The sequence below is a fragment of the Pogona vitticeps genome, chromosome 2 (genome assembly GCF_051106095.1).
Source record: "Pogona vitticeps strain Pit_001003342236 chromosome 2, PviZW2.1, whole genome shotgun sequence".
NCBI lineage: Eukaryota > Metazoa > Chordata > Lepidosauria > Squamata > Agamidae > Pogona > Pogona vitticeps.
Window position 1 is genome coordinate 168,082,921 of NC_135784.1, and position 18,035 is coordinate 168,100,955.

An 18,035-nucleotide genomic window follows, 5' to 3' on the forward strand; every position below is an offset into this window, starting at 1 on the left:
CTCTGGTTCTGCAATCAGATACCTAAACCACTGGGCCATCCAACCAGCTATAAGATACATTAATGGAGGATAAATCTACTAGTGGCCTTGATGCTAATATTTCCAGCTACCAGGTGGAGGCATGATGTTCTCAACTACCATGTGCTATGGAAGAGCAGTTTTAAAAGGTTCTTCCGCATTCCTATCTTGTTTGTTGCTAGAGGCATTAGATTTGCCGCAGTAGAAAGGGGAATACAGGACTGGGTGCCCCTTCGCTTCGATCCAGGTGGATTCTTTCATTATGTGAGATGCTAAGGATTAGTCACGAGACATCCTATTCACCCAAGGATAACTGTTAGTGATCAGGTCATGTAAGCATTTGACAAAAAAAGACAGATGCTTGTTTCACTGTTAAGCAAGTATTTATTTTATTTATCTTTTAATGTATTTATTGCACTTCAATATTAGACCAAAAAATAAACTCTCTTTCTCTCTGTCTCTTCCTTGTCAACATCTTTTGCGAGTCTTCAGGACTCCCAGCAGCAACAGCAAAACAGCAGCAAGTAAAATCCTCTCCATTTTTCCCTTTGCAGCAAATATACTCCAGTTCATGGAGGGAATTTCTTTGTAATAAACATACATATTTTTCTTCTTCCTCTAGATTTCTAAGAAAAGTGCAATGCTTGGTTTTTTTTTTTTTAATTTAAAAGCAGTGTTGAACAGCAGCAGCAACAGTAGCAAGAGTGTCCCTCCCACCTTGCAAAGAACACTAACAATATTCCCCACATCATGCACACAGGAGAGTGATCGAAACGTGCTATGAGAGCTCCTGTTAATGGGATGGAAAAACCTGATATGTACCAATGCAGAGAACAGGGCAGGGCTGACCACAGCCAAGTGGGAACACTGGGGAATCCTACTGGGGAGAAGAGGGAGCCCAGCACCCCCTCCTTTTGGGGTACATCTCTTCCAGGCTCTCCTTCCCTAAGGCTTGGCTCCTTCTTTTCAATCTCTATAGGGTCTGATATAGGAAACTTGAAAAACCAGTTCCTGGGATCTCTGGATCGACAGAGCCAAAGCCACACACAATCCTATGCTTCAACAAAAGCGTTTGGGATCAGATACACAATTCAGCAACCTGCAACTCCCAGCTTTTAATTTGTTCTGACTCTTTTAAAAAAAAAAAAAAAAGAATGGAAAAGAAGGTGTCTAGCCTTTTCGGGCAGGGAGAAAAATCTTGAAAATGTTGGGCTTTGCCTAGTGAAACTGGAGGCCCAAACTTAACAGGAAAGTGGCAGAGCTTTGTCCACTTCTTCAATGTTGTGCCACTGCCTAAGTATAACGGGAAGGGCCACTGAAACAGGACATCCTAAGAGAAAAATTAACTACTGCTCTTCCTCTACAGCATGTTATCTTCCCCTCCATAGCTCTTTCCCTCCAGGCACTGTTTTCTCAGCCGGTAACAGAAGGAATTGTTAGAGGACGGGGTGGGTTGGGTTGTGGTGGGGGTGGAAAAGAAAGGTGGGGGTAAGAGTAGAAAATGGGGGAGGGGTCAGCTGTTCCCCCACCCTAGCATACAGACCCATGTGCTTCTAAACTACACATGTAAACTTTACACAGGGGGTCTGCCACCATCGAGTGGCGACTCGTTGTCAGAAACCCAGGAACTGGCTAGGCAGAAGTTCCAAAGATCTGCAGGTGCACGTTTCCTTGTCCCTGCGTAGCTTTCTTGTGCCTCTCTAACCCCCGCCCCCGCCCCAACCAGGACTACCAGAAGCAGAATAAATTGTGCAGAAGGAACAAACACAACATTTGTTTCAATTCTGCAGAATCTACCCAGGTCACAGACTTAGGCATTTCATGGCACAAAAATCTGGTTGCTTTCTAAAAAATATTATTCTTATTAAAATTATTACTTAAAGTGCACAGAACACACAGCTGCAAGCAGAGCGAGTGGGGAAAGAGTTTGGCAGTACCCCTCCCCACGTTGCTTTCTGCCACCTGAGGAAGGCAGCCGTCTACTATTTATGGGGAGGCAGCAGTGAGCCCAAAGTCTAGCCTTACATTGGGGAATGTGGAATAGAGGTGGGGTTAAATATAACAAAGGCAGCTTGGAGACTGCCAGGACTCAGGGGGTTGATGCCCTGCCCTGGAAGGGGAGTGATAGCTAGAGTCCGGAAGGCTGGGTGTCAGAATTCAGGGACAGCATAATCACAGCTTCATCCTTCAGAAAGAAAAAAAGCACCACTGCCCAGTAAGGAACCAGTAAGATCAAGCAGAACCTGTATTAGGAGTGTTTGCTTTGCCTAGCCCTTTCTTCTCAATGGCTAATCCAAACTTTGCTTGTTTCTCTAAACCTTACTTGGCATAGAAGGGCACTGGATAATTCAAGGTGACGTGGACGCCCCCCCCCTCCAACTCTTGAAATGTCCAAATGAATTCCTGCTCTTTCCATTTGCTCCTTCTAATAAATTCCCTCCCCCCCTCGCCCTGTCCGCCTAGGATCACCACAGTTTTCCTTTGCTCACGGCCTCCCTTGTACGCCTTGGTCCCTCCTGGAAGAGCTGAGTTGCAACTCTACCTACCAACTGGTGGAAGCCCCTTGGAGTGTTTGCTTATTTGAAACATATACAAAATATACATCTAGCTAGCCAGCTATACTATATAGATACAGACACACCCACAGCAGACAAGACGAAAGAGCATAGTGGCCCCACTTGCTCGGTTGCAGGGGTGAAGTGGCAAACTGGCCCGACTTGGGCAGTTCTACCGTATGCAGAAAGATAACAGCTAACCTGCAACATCTGTAGTCTATAGCAAACATCTTAAGATAGCATAGCACCTAGCCCCATGTGCTCTGTCAGGAGACAGCAGCAAAGGAACGGAGGCTTAAAAAACCAAAAGAAAAGTCAGAGACGTAGTGCTAACGGTAGCATGCAAGTTAAGGAAGGAAGCTAAGGTTGCAATAACAGCTTGGATTTTCCTGTCCTTAAGAGCTACCAATCATTATTATTGTTATTATTATTATGTACAATGTGCCCACTGTCTTTATATATTGAACAAGACAACATCATTAAGGACAGAAAGATACACACATACGCGCACACATGCACACACCCACCCAGGCACACACCCACACATGTGTATGTATATATATATATACTGGAGAGATATATATACATATATCTATGTGCATGTAGAAACAACACAGTACAATGTTGTGTCCAATTCATTTGCTTGATCTCATCTAGCAAATAAATGATCTTCAATCCGCGCAGCGCAGCGGAGAGTGCTGTCTGGGAAACACAAATCCTCCCTTCTGTATCTAATCTCCTCCTTGCTAGGAAGGGATCTGCTCTAGCAGATCCCAGCTGCGATGGGCTACGGGCTCCCCGCCTTGCCGGATCCCTTCTGCTCTTCTTCTTTCATCATCGCTGGCTTCCTGTTCCTCTTTTACTTCTTCTTCCAAGAGCAAAATTTAGTCCCGATGCCTTAAATTTGCTGGATGATTGATTCTCATTTCTTTTCCCCATGAAACACTCATGGTTTTAGAAGATGGTCCAGGAGGAACTAAGGGTTGATCCGGAAGGCAAGGAGTTTCTCTGAATGTTGGTTGTTGAGGGTTCTCAGGTCTGGGAGACGGAGGAGGAGCTTGGGGAAAAGAGTGGAGTCGTCCGGGTGCTTCTTAGTTACTAGAGTTCTCAGGGCCCGGATTAAAGTCTCCTGGAGAAGTTCAACAGCATCCACATCAGAGATGCCAGAGCGATCTGAAAACCCAAGCAAACCTGTTAAAATTGAGAAGAACCAGAAAAAAAAAGGACTTTGCTCATGGGGGCTATTCCACAGAAAAAAGGAATTTGGACACGTGGGGAATTAAAGAAGAGCAAAGCTTACACTATTGCAAGAATCAAACATTATTGTGCAGATACAAAAGACAATTAAATACATTTTTTTAAAAAAATTCATTCTCAAGGTGACTGAAATTTTATATCAAGAGAAGCTGGGCTGTACAGCCTGTCTATATGATACTGTACAAAGTTAAGCAAATCTTTATGATTTAATTGTGGGTGCTTTCTTCTATGGTTTTTACTATTCTGCAAACCATTTATTCAGCTTCTTCTAGGAGTAAGAAGGGAAAGAGTAGAGAACTCTCAGTAACTCACAGATATTAAGCAAACCTTCTGAATATCTGAAATTTGATATTTTCCCACAGTATCAAATTCACTCTCATATGGACTTAAAATTTGTTGTTTTCTAAAAATGGGATTCTGAGCAAAGGGAATGTTGTGTCCTGTATCAGAATAACAGCATGAACACATTCCTACTGAATGGTTAATTTGTAAATGGAGAGGCCATTAAAAGCACAATCTGCCTGGGGGGGGGGGGGGGAGGGGTTCTGCTTCCTGATGCTTGGTGAAGTTTGGCTGTGGTAGCTCAGTCCTGAAGGGAATGCTCTCTGTATAAGTTCAGAGGCAATGAATGAGTTATAAATTAAAAACATATATATTCCTCCTTCTCTAAATAAAAACAACGAAAAAAGTCCATGAACACAAGTAGAACTACTGAGATAAAAATAAAACTAAAAAGAAGAAAAATAAAGATAAGGTAAATAGTGACTGCTGGAAATATGGGCACCCTTCGATCAGACCCCTTCTAATTCTTCCAGATGTTCCCAATCCGAGCCACGGCTTAATCTGAGATTTCTCTTGCCAGTGAGTGCTCCAAGAATTCTACGTTAAACATAACTCTTCAGGCAGGCTTCTAAGCAGTAAGTTATCTCAGAAATGCTAGTTTTTAGCTTACAGATTATTATTATTTTTTTAAAAAATGTTTTTGAAATGTTTTTAAACTTGATTTTTAATATTAATAATGCTAAATTGTTTTTTTAAAAAATATATTTGTGTGGTGTATTTGAATGTGTTGTTTTATCTGTTGTGAGCTGGCTTGGGCTCCCCTATGGGGAGAAAGGCAGCATATAAATAATGTAAATAAGTAAACAAACAAACAAACAGGGCTGGCTCTGGTGCTCTGAGGCACCAGCCAATTCCCCACATTTTCCCTCATTCCCAAAACTGCAGGGACAGGGAAAACTTTTAAAAAGAAAGGGCATAGAAGCTCCTACCCGGTATAGGATATATTTTACTCTCACCTCCCCATAATCCTTGTTTGCCCAGTTATACCAGCAGGATAAAGCCCACACTGACCTGCCGAGACAAGGACGACAGCCATGAAGAGGGCCATTTCCTGTGCATCTAAAGCCAGGGAGCTGAGTTTCTCGCTGAATTCAAACATGGCATCCAGCAGGGACCCCATGCCCATAGTTCGCAGGCTGCAGAGGGAGTACGTTTCCCCACTCAGGAAGGTCACCACTTTCTCTTTGGGGCTGAACAGGGAGGAGAAGCGCACCATCAACACCTGAGGAGGAGGAGGAGGAAAAGAAGAAGAGGGAAAGGATGAAGCATGACTAGTTTAAGCCAAAGCAGCACCACTGTGACCAAAGATCCAGCCAACGAAGAAAAGAGGAGGCAAGCTCCATACATGCCAAGCCAAGACTAAGCTAGCACAGAGTTCTCTCTCTCTCTCTCCCAAGTCAGGAGTGGGGAAGCTGTAGAAGTTTTCAAGGGCAGCTCCTATAATGCTTTACCACTGGCAACACTGGTTGGGGTGGAAGTCCAAAATATCTGAAGGGCCAAAGACAAGCGTTCTCCTGGTTGCCTGTGTGTGAGTCTCCCCACTGAGACTCTGCCAACATGGCTGGACCTCCTCCCATCGTGGTGCACATTTTGATTTTAAGGGGGGGGGATAGTCTTATTTTTGTGGAAGGAATGCAACCCCCCTTTACACACACACACACACACACACTCAGCCTCTGTCCTCACCAGTTGCCAGCCACTTCCCCCCAAATACTATTAACCTCTGGATGAATGCAACCTTGATCTGCAATCCAGTGCCATGAAAAACAGGGGTGCAGATTAGCTTGACCTGCACAAGCTGTTCCTTGCAGAGGAGCTGGGTCGCCAAACCAAATGCGTGCCCAGCCCTACCTGGGCGGAACATGCAGCGAGAGGAACTGACCTGGAAAGTGCCCGCTTTGAGAAGCATCACTTGGTCCTGCTGGCAGAGCGACTGGAAGCCTGGGATGCTCTTGGCAAACTCCACCACCTCCTTGACGGCTGGAGTGAAGCACTGTGAAAACTCTTCCCACACCTGCTGGCTGGTCTTGCCGTTGCTACAGTAGGGGGTGGCATTCAGAGGACAGGCCTGCGTGGAAGAATTAGAGAAGAGCAAGGGCAGGTGAGCTTGGTCGAATCATAGCCTTACTTAGAAGACCTGTTTTGGCAGATTATTCATCCTCCTGGTGGTCTATTCATTTACAGAACATCCCATTCCGCACCTCTCTGCAGAAAGAGTGACTTGCAAAAAACACACAATGTGTGTAGATGTAAGGGGGAGGATCTGCGCAGTCTTTCATTTGCTGTTCTCACACACATAGAACTACCGGTACTTTGTTATTTCTTCCTGACCCTGCCCCATTCTACTGAGGGTTACATCTGGGCAAAACATTCCACTTTTAATTTTTAAAAACTGTTTTAGCTGGTGGAAGTGTGTGTAAAGGAGGGTGGTGGTGGTGTTTCCTGGTCAGCCCTCTCCTCCCTCTTCCTTCACTCCAAATCCCTGTCTGGCCAGGTTGTATGGTTTGGAAACAGCCTTCATTATGTGCAAGGACCTGCTCTCAGGACACCTGCTTTTTACGCATGTGTTTGGAAAGTTGCCATAGAAAGTTTTAAAACAAGGCAAAAATCTCAAAGCACAGTTTAAAACTATTTAGAAAAACCATCTATTTCTAAACAATGTGTGTGTGGGGGGGGAACAAAACACACCCCAAACTGTTTGGGGACAAAACAGTTGCTCATTTTGGGGAAAAGCAATGTTCCTTGTGAGTGTGAGTTTGGACTTCCCACTTTACTAGGACCCAAACTGCTTGTACTGAGCCAGCTGGAGCGACGTTGTTCTAGGGGTAGCAGCTCCTGTTGACCCTCTATAAGCACACAGTGGACCTAAGTTGCACAGCTTCCTTAAAGCAAGCTGGCCAGCTATTGGGAAGTCCTGCCCTGTGACAGGAAGCAGGAATCGGTCATGCAAACAGCAGCAGAGTTAAAAGGGAGTGGAGGGAGCACTGGGCCAATGATGAGTGGGTAAAAATCTTGTTTGCACAGGCATAATGTAAAGTTACACCCAGGTAAAGGTGCTTGATGTTATACCCACATAGTCAATTGTGTGATCCTCACAACCATTGTTGCACAATGCACTGGTGGAAATGTTTTGTGGATAGCACTTCCACCTGGTACTTCTACAGTGACTGCAGGTGTAACATGGAGTTGCACCCACATACTTAAGTGACAGTGTTTTGCCCGCTGAGATTAACTTCAGAAATGCTTAGGAAGTACCGTATTTTTTTCCATGTACAGTAAAAGACGACTCAATGTATAAGACAACCCCCCACTTTTCTAAACTTTTCAAATTAGAAAATTTGACCACTGCTTTCCCCCTCCACTTCCTAAGCCCCACGAAAGCAGGATCAAAGGGCTGCGGAAGTAGAAAGCAGCGATCTTAGGAAGTGGAGGGGGAAAGCAGTGATCAAAGGGCTGCAGGATCTCAGCCCTTTGAACATGCAGCCCTTTCATGGCTGCTTTCCCCACTGCTTCATAAGCCACGGGGCTTATGAAATGGTAGGGAAAGCGGCCATGAAAGGGCTGCAGGATGAAAGAACTGTGATCCTGCACCCCTTTCATCGCTGGTTTCCCCTTCCACTTCCTAAGCACTATGGGGCTTAGGAAGTGGAGGGGGAAACCAGCGATCCAAGGGTTGCAGGATAAAGGGGCTGCGATCCTGCAGCCCTTCCATCCCTTCCCCCTTACTTCCGTGTATAAGATGACCCTCAATTTTATTCTAAAGATTTTAGATAAAAGTATTGTCTTATACATGGAAAAATACGGTATGTCTGAATCTTATCTTGGCAGCAGGATTATGTGGCAATAAGATGACTGTGTATTGTAAGAGAGGAAAGAGGATTGCATTACTTCAGACTGCAGTGACCAAACACATTTTTCACTGCATAAGAGAACAAAATCTCCCTGTAGGTATAGAAAACTAGTATAGCAGGAAAGGGACAGTTGGACTAGAATCTTTTGCCTGGATTAAAAAAAAAAGATAAGAAAGCCAGTAAAATGTTTCTTCCTCCATCTGCAATATTGCATGAAACATTTTAGTTACTGTCATCAGAGCTGGATAATTTTATTTTGTTTTATTCAAAGATCCAGCCAGAGGGTTTTTTTGGATGAGGAAGTGATAATCACACAGAGGGTACAGGATAACATTTGGATATCAAGGCAAGGACAGTGAAATATCAGAGACATGCAAAATAAAGTGTAGTGTGTATAAATGTCTCAGAATGATGTTGCCCTGACTCAAAATCAGGGAGTGGGGTATAGTATCTAAAAAGAAAGTTGCTATAACTTGGTTACCTGCAAGCCCTTGTTCATGCCTGTTTATGTATTAAATTTACCAGGAGCTGTGTGGACTTTTGACATGCTCACCAACATAACAGCTCAATGTTTAGGTCCCTGACTGTGCAGCCAGATGTTGGGAGTTCCGTTTTCCCACTGTGCCCCCTTGATAGGGGCTGGACTCGATAATCCATAGGATACCTTCCAGCTCTGCAGTTCTAAGATGATGATGATGATTAAATTCAGTGCTAGCCAAATGTTACTATCACTGCAGTGCACACCATTTTACAGCAGAGGGAGTTGAAGTGAACAAGATTGCTGTGCTTGATTTTTGTGATCTGCAGGCCTTCTCCAGCTGCAGTTCAATCAGCCCTTAGTTTCTAATGCAAGATGTGCTGGGCTTCAAGCGAACCCGGAACACAGGCAGCCACCGCCTTTCCCTGCACCAGCCCAGTGCTCCATATACTATCAGCCAGTGTTAGTCATGACCACTGCAGAACCATCATTTTATAGCAGAAGAAACACCGTGGTTTGGAAACCAGCGTTTCTCCCTTGAGGCCCTGCAGCAAAGTGAGCCGGACAGTTGTACCGCTACACGCTGCCTGTCAGTGTTGATGATATTGGGCTAAACAGATTAATGGTCTGATTCCAGTTTAAGGCAGCTTCCTATGCTTCCACAGAAGCCACATCATGTCCCTCCGAGGTTCCTATCCACAAGTGGACCACCAACTATCATGTCTCAAGATTAACCAACTCCCATTCCCTGGAAGGGGGTTGAGGAGCAGGGCTAGGTAGAGGAACCCAGTCCTCACTGCCTGTGGGGGGGGGAAGGGGAAGGATACTGCTTCTGAACCCAGAGATCATCCCATTCTTAGAAATTACAGTTCACGGCCCCTTGATCACCCACCTTCATGAATACATCTGATCCCTTTTTATAAATGGCCTGCAAGTTAGCAGCTAGAGTAACATCCCACAGCAAGGAATACTCCCTAAAATGACTAGGTACTTACAATGCCTCTGCTGGTTGTCCCCCGCCAGGGGCAGCCCCTCTGGGGATTTGCCTCAGGGTAGCCATATTCAAAGGCCGGGTAACGTCCAGCATTTTGCAGGTAGCTGGCCTGCTGGGCCTGGAAGATCTCGTTGCCAAAGCACCGGGGGCCGTTATCCACGTAGCTGGGTGGCGGCTCCTGGGGACTGTAGCTGGAGATGCGATGGTTGGTGGACTCGTACGGTTGCCCGTAGCTGTAAGAGCCGTTCAGCTGCTGTTCGTTGTAGTTGGTCGCCGGGCAGGCCTCGCCCCTCCTTGGGGAGCCCTCAGGCTTGCCCAGCCGGTCCTGCCCATTCACGAAGATGTCATGGTAAGCCCTGGAGATGGCGCTAATGGCCTCCTCTTCCTGGGCATTAGGACTGGGCGGGGCGTCCGCCTCTGGGCTCAGGCCAACGTCCATCGGGGCCTCGTTCAGGCTGTTCATGTAGCTCTGCATCTCGTCCAGCAGGCGCTGCTTCTCCCGCTTGGGAATGCGCCCAAAGCGCACAGCTGTGGCCAGGAGAAAACAGCAGGAAAAATGAGCGCCGCTAGGAAAGACTCCACAAGGCAACCTGTTAAGCCTCATCCGCCCCCAGAGGATTTCAGCCGGCCTCACTCACTCTTCCCATTGCTCCTTTTACTGTTGTAGAAGCAGCTGAAAGCCATTCTTACATGAAACCAGGCAGCAATGGGGCAGGTGAAGGAAGGAGGGCAGAGGCAATACCATCTCGCCTCTTTCAACCCCATTGCAAGTGTGACTAAAAGAGTGCAGATGAGACGAGGAGCAGTCAGATCAGGGACACTGTCTTATAGCGAAAAAAACATTTTTAGGAGGGTACCATGCTTGAGAGAGAGTGGCCCCAGCCCCTAGTAAGAAAGGACAGGGAAGGCCAGACCCAAGCCTGCAGCCAAATCCGCAACACCCCTACAAAGCCAAAATTAGCAACCACTTTCTCAGGCTTCTTCTGGGTACATCATCTATCATGTCCTCAAGGAGAGCTGTTATGGGCATTAATCAAAGAATGCTTGCTCGCTCTCCAGGCTTGAGTGGCTCCTCCCACACATACCTCTGCGGTTGCTTTGGAAATCCTGGCTCAGAAGTATAAATCAGCCCAACAGTTCCATTTATCAACGGAGGATTTGCTGACATACTCCCCCCTCTCCGGAGAGCAGCAGCAGCAACTCGTCAACTCTCTCTCTGCCTTAAGGCTGTCCACCGCAGGGTATCCATGACGGATAAAGCATAATAGGCCAGGTAAGAGCCTAGCTCTGTCCCAAACCCTCCTCCAAATTCCCAGCTGTTTAAGAGGACGCCATCAGGCTTACCATTCCTTTAGGGAGTGTATGTTACAGTGTAGGCAAGTCAAACTATTTTACATTTGGTTTTAGTCTGCATTGCTGCAGATGATTTTATCTAGCTTCTTTTATGATCCTCTTATTGCTCATTTTATTACGGTCTCGATTTGTACACTTCCCATAGAATTGCGGTTAGGGAGTTGTCTGAAAATAGAACCAGGCAAACAAACAAACAAAAAACCTCACTCTGCCAATGAGTTATTTAAAAATAATAATAAAACCACTGCGCTTCAAGGTACTTTAATGCTCCCAATTAATTCTAAGTCCCTCAAAGGAAAGACACAGGAAAGCCTGTTATCAACATATACCTATAACTCTGGATTGTCATACCAAGGAACGCACCACAGTTGCCATAAGACCTATCATCTACCTAAACCATGGTCTGTCGCTGCCCTAATGCTCACCATCTCTCGACATGCCCACCGCCAGGCACTTCTTGAAGCGGCAGTGCTGACAACGGTTACGGTTCATTCGCATGATCATGCAGTTTTCATTTTTCACACACATTTTGTAGTTAATGTTCTGTTGTATGCTGCGGCGGAAGAATCCCTGGTTAGGCAGAAACAGATCGAGATGGAGTTAGCAAACAGAAGCCAATACACACACACAAACAAATATGCAAACACATTCATGCTGATGCTGGATTTTTTTTAAAAAAACTCTGCTTTTAGAATCGGGTTTAAAATGAGAAAGCCTGACTGCCCTTTGTTTTCAAAGATGGGCTATACATTCCAAACTGCAAGCTGAGGAGGGGCTTGAAACCACCCCCTTCTCCCCCCAATAAGCCATTTGCAGACTGCAGTGGTCCCCAACTAAGAAGCTAACTTGGCCTCTACACACCATCAGCCATGTGACTTTTCGACTTTATTAACAGCATATAATTTTGGAACTACTCAGAAGAACTTGGGCACAGCCTTGAGGAAGATGATTTATCATTGAAAGTTTGTTGTTTGTTTTGTTTTATATTCTTAATATTTAAATAAAAGTATTACTTGTTCCTGCATTTACATTGATCAGGTGGTTTTTTACTGCTTCTTCATACTCTTGAAAGGATATACTGTACATCCCTTTCTAAAAATTTGGTTGAAGGCATCATAATTACTGTATTTTTCCGTGTATAAAATGACACTTTTTCCTTAAATAATTTGAGAAAAAATTGAGGTCATTTTATACACGGAAGGCAGGTCTTTACCACTGCCTTTTGCGAAGGCACGAGGCTTTAGCAAAAAAGGAAGGGGAGGCATTGCTCCCTTCCTTTTGCTAAGCTCCGTGGCCTTATCAAAAGGCAAGGAAAAGCAGCAGTCATTTTGACAGCCGCTTTCCTTGCCTTTTGCCAAGGCACAGGGCTCAGCAGAAAGGGAGCCCTTTGATCCCTGCTTTTTCTAATTTGGGGGTTTAAAAAGGTGGGGTTGTCTTATACTTTGGGTTGTCTTATAAACGGAAAAATATGGTACTTCTACAAACGTAAGACGAGTTTGCTCTCCCCTGAGGTCTTGAGGTCCAGCTGAAATTTCAGCTAATACAACAGGCACCAATTACTTTTTGTCAGAAAATAACGTACTGTATAGTAGGAAGCCCTGCTTTTCATTCTCTAGTCTATATATGACTGTACTGGCAGGACAGCTCATTATCTTGATCACTTTTGGTGTCATTTGATTTACGGTGTACACAAGTGCTTTGACATTTTTTCAGAGCTGACCTGCTCCTTTTTGGCACAGTGCTATGGGCTTCTGGGGGTTTCTGATGCAATTTGGAGTGCTCTGGATTATCCTGTTCTGTAGCCTGTGTGGATGGTTAGTTCACATTAGAACAGAGCAGTGTGTGGTGTTATCTGAGGTGACAACCTTGTGATGTATTTGGTGGGTGGTGACACTGAAAAGAAAAATGGAGAATCTCCCTTCTCTATTTTCATCTACTCTACCATTTAAAATTTTTTTAGAATTTTTTTGATGCAGCACTATTCTAGATAAACGAGAGACATTGGTGGTATTATGTGTACAATGCTAGATAGATGCATCGCTGTTTCACTGCATCACTTCATTTAACCAGAAAAAGTGAAGAATGTTACTGTGCCCCACTGAATGATAAGCAGAGGAAAAAACAGGGAAGGGGGCAGAAAGGGGAGTGTCATTAACTGAAGTGGTGATAAATTAGGGTGATCCAAAGACCTGTCTGCACCCTTCTTGTGGGAGAAAAAAACTCTGATCAGTGTGAATGGAAGGATCGCTCAAATGACAGATAAAACAGATAAGAAGATAAGAACTAAGATAAGAAGAAGTGAATATAAGAACTTTTTAACCGGGAACCAGACCACTCCAGCCTCCCCATCCGGACAGGCTGGTCCTATGTTTATGACACTCACAATCTTGCAGTTCTTTGCTAGAAGGCGTATCAACGGTACAGCACTGCTGCATTCAGTGTAAATTAGGTGACAGGTAGAAAATGCATCAAGACTGAATATTTCTGAGGCGCAGAAGCCAAGTAATTAATGCTGGCTTAACACAGGAGAAGACTACTTTTGCAGCATCCAGAAACATATGCAAAAAGCACTCAAGAATCAGAGGTTAACGTCGCCGCCATGCTTTTAATTCACTTTCCGAATGAAGAATTTGATGTCAGGTGCCAAATTCAGTGCCCTAAGCACCTCAGCTTTGAGATATACCAGTATATATTTTAAACAAACAGTTTCTAGTCCTCATTATTCTTGATTTAAAACAAACAAGCAAGGGTGGGGGAGAGGGGCAGGCCTCACCTTACATCCTTCACAAGCATGGACGCCGTAGTGAAAGCCTGAGGCGATGTCACCGCAAACCTTGCAGAGCAGCACCATCCCGCCAGTCTCTGTGGAGGGAGGGCAAAAATGTGGGTTAATCCTCTTGCCAGGCCCACTGCCCTCCTTGCACACTAGTCAAAAAGCTTACAGCAGCCTTCCCCAAACAAGGCAGCCACCTTCTCCATGTGCAAAACTACAATTTAGGCCAGTGTTGGCTGGGGATTATAGGAGCTAAACGCAGGGAAGGTTTAACTAAAAGCTTGGGACTCACGGAAGCTGAGGACTATATTCCAACAGGATCAAAGTTTTGCTAGCAGTGGCTTTGGCAAAATAAACTAATTCCCCTGCCCCCTGCCAATATATTTTAAATGAAAGCAAACGCTCTACTGGCTAAGGCTAATGGGAGCTGCTGTCCCAACAACACCTAGAAGGCCACACATTGTGTGCCTCTGTCTTAAATAAAACAATAAAAGAAATAAACACCAGAGGGGGGGGGAGAGACAAAAATGGATTTGGCTTGTCAAAGGCCGCACAGAAAGCCTGTTTGTGGCTGAGGTGAAATCCTGGCTTCACAGCAGGCAATCCTTCACCCAGACAGTAACCCACTGTTCCCCCATGATGTTTGCTTTTGCAACAAATGGAAGGAAGGACGGGAAGGTTTTCCTTTCTCTCTTCCACTCTGCTTCTGGCCCTCTTTTATAGTGATCAGGGGAAAGCTGCTTGGAGTGGAATTACGATTTCCGGAATCCCAGCACTCTCTTGTGGGCGGTGGGATTCTGGAACTTTTCCTACTTCTGTTCTTTTGCCTCTGTTTGCTGCCCGAGTTCCACTGAACAGAGAAGAGAGCAGAAAGAGGGGCAACTTACTTGTGAAGGTGCCAGTGGCTCCATTCTGTTTGGCCGCAGAGACTCTGCTCGGTGCTGGGGGGGACTGGCCCTTGCTGGGATAGCGAATACCTTCAGGGAACTGGAAGGCGACCTTGGGCGAGGAAGGGGAGCTGGCCCGTGGTGGCTTGATGGCCCCAATCTCAGTAAGGGTCAGTTCTTCCAATGAGGATGGCAGTGAGTGTTGAGGTGAAGGCACCAAGTATCCAGTGGGAGGGCTGCCCGGAGTAGGGCTGGAGCCAGCTGTTGAACCCACGTAAAGGATCACACCGCCTGGAAGAGAAGAAGGTGTAAGAGGGAAGATGAACATAAGAACCCAGTGAAAAAAAAAACTGGGCAGCCCTCCTGGTTGGCCACAGCACCATAGAGTCAATTAAAATAACACCAAGTGCACAAATATTTCCAATGGTCTCCGCTGTAATTTGGCTGTGGCAAAAGAAAATGGTTTGGGTCAGTGAGGAGGAAGCAGAGACTAAAGGGAACAGGAAATAGCCAACTGCCCTCTCCAGTTGGAAATGGTCCACGCATGCACAGTGTTTCCCGAAAAACCTCCCAGGAAGGTGATTCTGCAAATTTACCCAGGCGGCAGGTTTCTTTCCTAGATCATCTTTTGACAAAGATAAGCGTGCTATCTTGTGTAAGCAGCAAGCAGCACGCTTTTGCTTTGCTTTTGTGTGAAAAGCAAGCGTGAAAAACTCCCACAGTTCAAAGGAACCCACAAATCCAATACAGAAAATTGCAGAGAGATGTCCTATGAGATGCATAAATAAACAAGTACGCAAAGAGATCTCTCCTGAGCAAATCAACAATACAGGAATTATGAACATTTAAAAAAACTTAAACTGAAGCTCAATTCTGTCAAAGTCTTTATGAGAAGAATGTATGCCATTAACACACTAATTTTCTTTGTGAAACATTTGTTAAAATGCATGAAAAGTTGTAAGAGAAAGAGATGCGTTGTCGATGTTGTTCTAATTTCCAGGACTCCCGCTAAGGCTAAATTGTACTTCCAGCATTTCTCCAGTACTGTATTTCTCTTTCTGAGATTTAAAGCATGCATTTGTCATCCGAGTAGATAATGGGAGCAATCATTTCCCCTTTCCATCCAACTTTTGTGTCAATTTTGTGACCTGCCAAACTTTGCGAATTGAGGTCAGAGAAGAGGGAGATGGGGAAATGTTGCCACCAACAGACTCACTGCCCTTGGAAGCCGCTGTCCATCTTTGCCCCTTACACTCACATAGAGACCTGCAAGACCGTTCTGCCAGGGTGTTGATCATCACAACAGCTGCATCCCTAGGGGAAAAGCCAGCACGACCCGGCCAAAGGCATGCAACCTCTGTGCAGCTTCACAATAAAGCCAGGGGAAACAGCAGGGACTGTGGCCGGAGAGACACGTGCTGGAGAAAACTAGGGCAAACGGATGGCACAAATACACAGGCACAAAGCCTGAGTGGTCATCTGAAATCCATTCCAGGAGGTGGCGGTAGCCTTGCAATTCAACAAGCACACACACCCCTCCCCGGATGCCACTGCAAATGCCAAACCAGAAATCCTTTGGGGTCAGGAGAGAGCTTCTCAGGCAACACACAGCAGACTTCCCCCCAGGATACATTCAGACAAAAAGAGAGAGAGAGAGAAAGAGTTGTGCTCGGTTAATTACCTCTTCATATTTTTATATAACTGTTAGCCCATAAGGTCATAGCAGGTCCTGAACTCAGAACAGAGGATTTACCAGGAGGGGGGCTTGGGCTGCACATTCAAGCTTCACCAAAACAAATAAAAAAAGCAAAGGGAGACCACAGAAGGAACTTTTTCACAAAAATAGGCCAAGTTGGGTGACACTGGGTGGTAAAAGGCTTTTGGGTCAAGCTTGCCTGCCAGTTTCGGGCCATGACAATCTCACTGTGACCTGCTTCTCTTGCTGACGATAATGGAAGCCGGACAGAGTATTGGCAGGACTTAGGAAAATTAACCTTTTTGGTTACATTCCCAGGGGCTCCACCCACACCCACCCTGGGAGCAAGGCCACTGGCTGAGAGATTGTGGGAGTTGTAGTCCAAAATGGAACACTGCCCAGCCCTGGGTGGTTTTCCATTTGGCACAGACAATCCTCCGGGGGCTCAGGCAAAAAGCAAAAAAAGGGGGGAGGAGGGTGAAAAGTGCGGGGGCCCTTTGATTTCATCTGCTCCTTGATTCTTCCTTACTTGGTGATGCCAGATCCTCAACCCAGGTCTTGTGTACACAGAGCTGGCTCTGTACAGTATTCCTGAGCTAAAGTCCCTTCCTGAAGGACTATTCTCAGTCTTAAATATCTCCTCCACGTTTCTGATCTCCCCTAGTTGGACACTGCCACATCCTTTAACTGCCCCCGTATGTGCCTCCGACCCTCCGAGAAAGGAATGTGCTGTACCATGTGAAATTTTGGAAATATTGGACTGCACTGGAGCAGAGTAGGAGTCACCCTCCCGCCTCCCCATACGGCACTTTTTCCCCCCTTGTATGGCTGAACTTGCACACCACATTCACATCCGCATGTGACCTACATCAGAAAGAGAGATGTACTTTCCAAGCAAACATCTCTGCACTCTTGTTCTCTCTGTCTTTCAGTGACAGAATGAGTTTAATTTGCCGCAAGGACCAATCATCGTCACTCAGCTCTGTCCTGCAAAAACCCCTGGCTTGGAAAAACATGTGCCCAAAATAAACCTGCCTTGCTTTTATATTTTTGTGGACACTGCTAGGCTTTAAGACAGGCAACAACAGCTTGTTCCAGCTGAAAGCACTGCCAGCCTTAAAACCAACTTTGGCCCTGGGAAAGCCGTTTGTATCCAAGCGAGGAACAAGTTTCAAATCTTTTGCCAGGCAAGGCCATCTGACTTAAAGGGGTGCTCTGGGGATTCGTGCTCTGGAACAAACAACATTTGATCTTTGGCCTAGAATCAAAGGGAGTGCAAACTTTTGCACCGTTGGCTCTTCCAAAGCAAGAAAACAACTTCCCAAACAATTGAGAAACGAAGGTTGCACACTTTAGCTCCTGTCCTCAGCAAGCAGTTCAAGAAGGCATGCATAGGGGCGGCTTATATACTTCCACGTGTCAGCTTTTGATTGTAATGCACAGTCCCTTTCTGACAAACGTAAACACCTGTCCTCAACAGTGTGAGACCACTACACATAGTCAAGATGCTGGTCCAACAGGACAAGCATCTCCTCCCCCCATCACTAACCAGCACTTCTGGCATATGATCTGAAGGAGAGGTGCGTATGCTCTGTTCTCCTGTAACAGTACACTGTAAATCCCACCACATTCACATGACATAGCTCAGCAGCAGAACGCCTAGTTTGCATTCAGGAGCTGGAAATCTGATCTCAACACATCCAACAAAAGGACAATCTTTAGCAAGGCTGGGACTGGATTCTTTTGGCAAAGACCCAATTATTGGGAGGGGGGAGGGGAGGGGAGGGAGAGAGGGAAATCCTTACTGGAATCCACAATCACAGCCAGCAGG

General features: G+C 45.7%; 1 protein-coding gene across 1 annotated transcript in view; it reads right to left on the reverse strand.

Annotated features, from left to right (window-relative positions):
- Positions 1-382: 382 nt before the first annotated feature.
- LOC110070389 (nuclear receptor subfamily 1 group D member 1) overlaps positions 383-18,035 on the reverse strand; it is a 40,005-nt gene continuing 22,352 nt past the window's right edge. The window contains exons 2-8 of the mRNA XM_020778071.3: positions 14,509-14,799; positions 13,622-13,710; positions 11,274-11,418; positions 9,497-10,023; positions 6,055-6,240; positions 5,184-5,394; positions 383-3,746 (exon numbers count right to left, since the gene is read on the reverse strand). Coding sequence (XP_020633730.2) covers positions 3,550-3,746; positions 5,184-5,394; positions 6,055-6,240; positions 9,497-10,023; positions 11,274-11,418; positions 13,622-13,710; positions 14,509-14,799 — 1,646 coding nt within the window. The 3' untranslated portion in view covers positions 383-3,549. The remainder of the gene's footprint in view (positions 3,747-5,183; positions 5,395-6,054; positions 6,241-9,496; positions 10,024-11,273; positions 11,419-13,621; positions 13,711-14,508; positions 14,800-18,035) is intronic.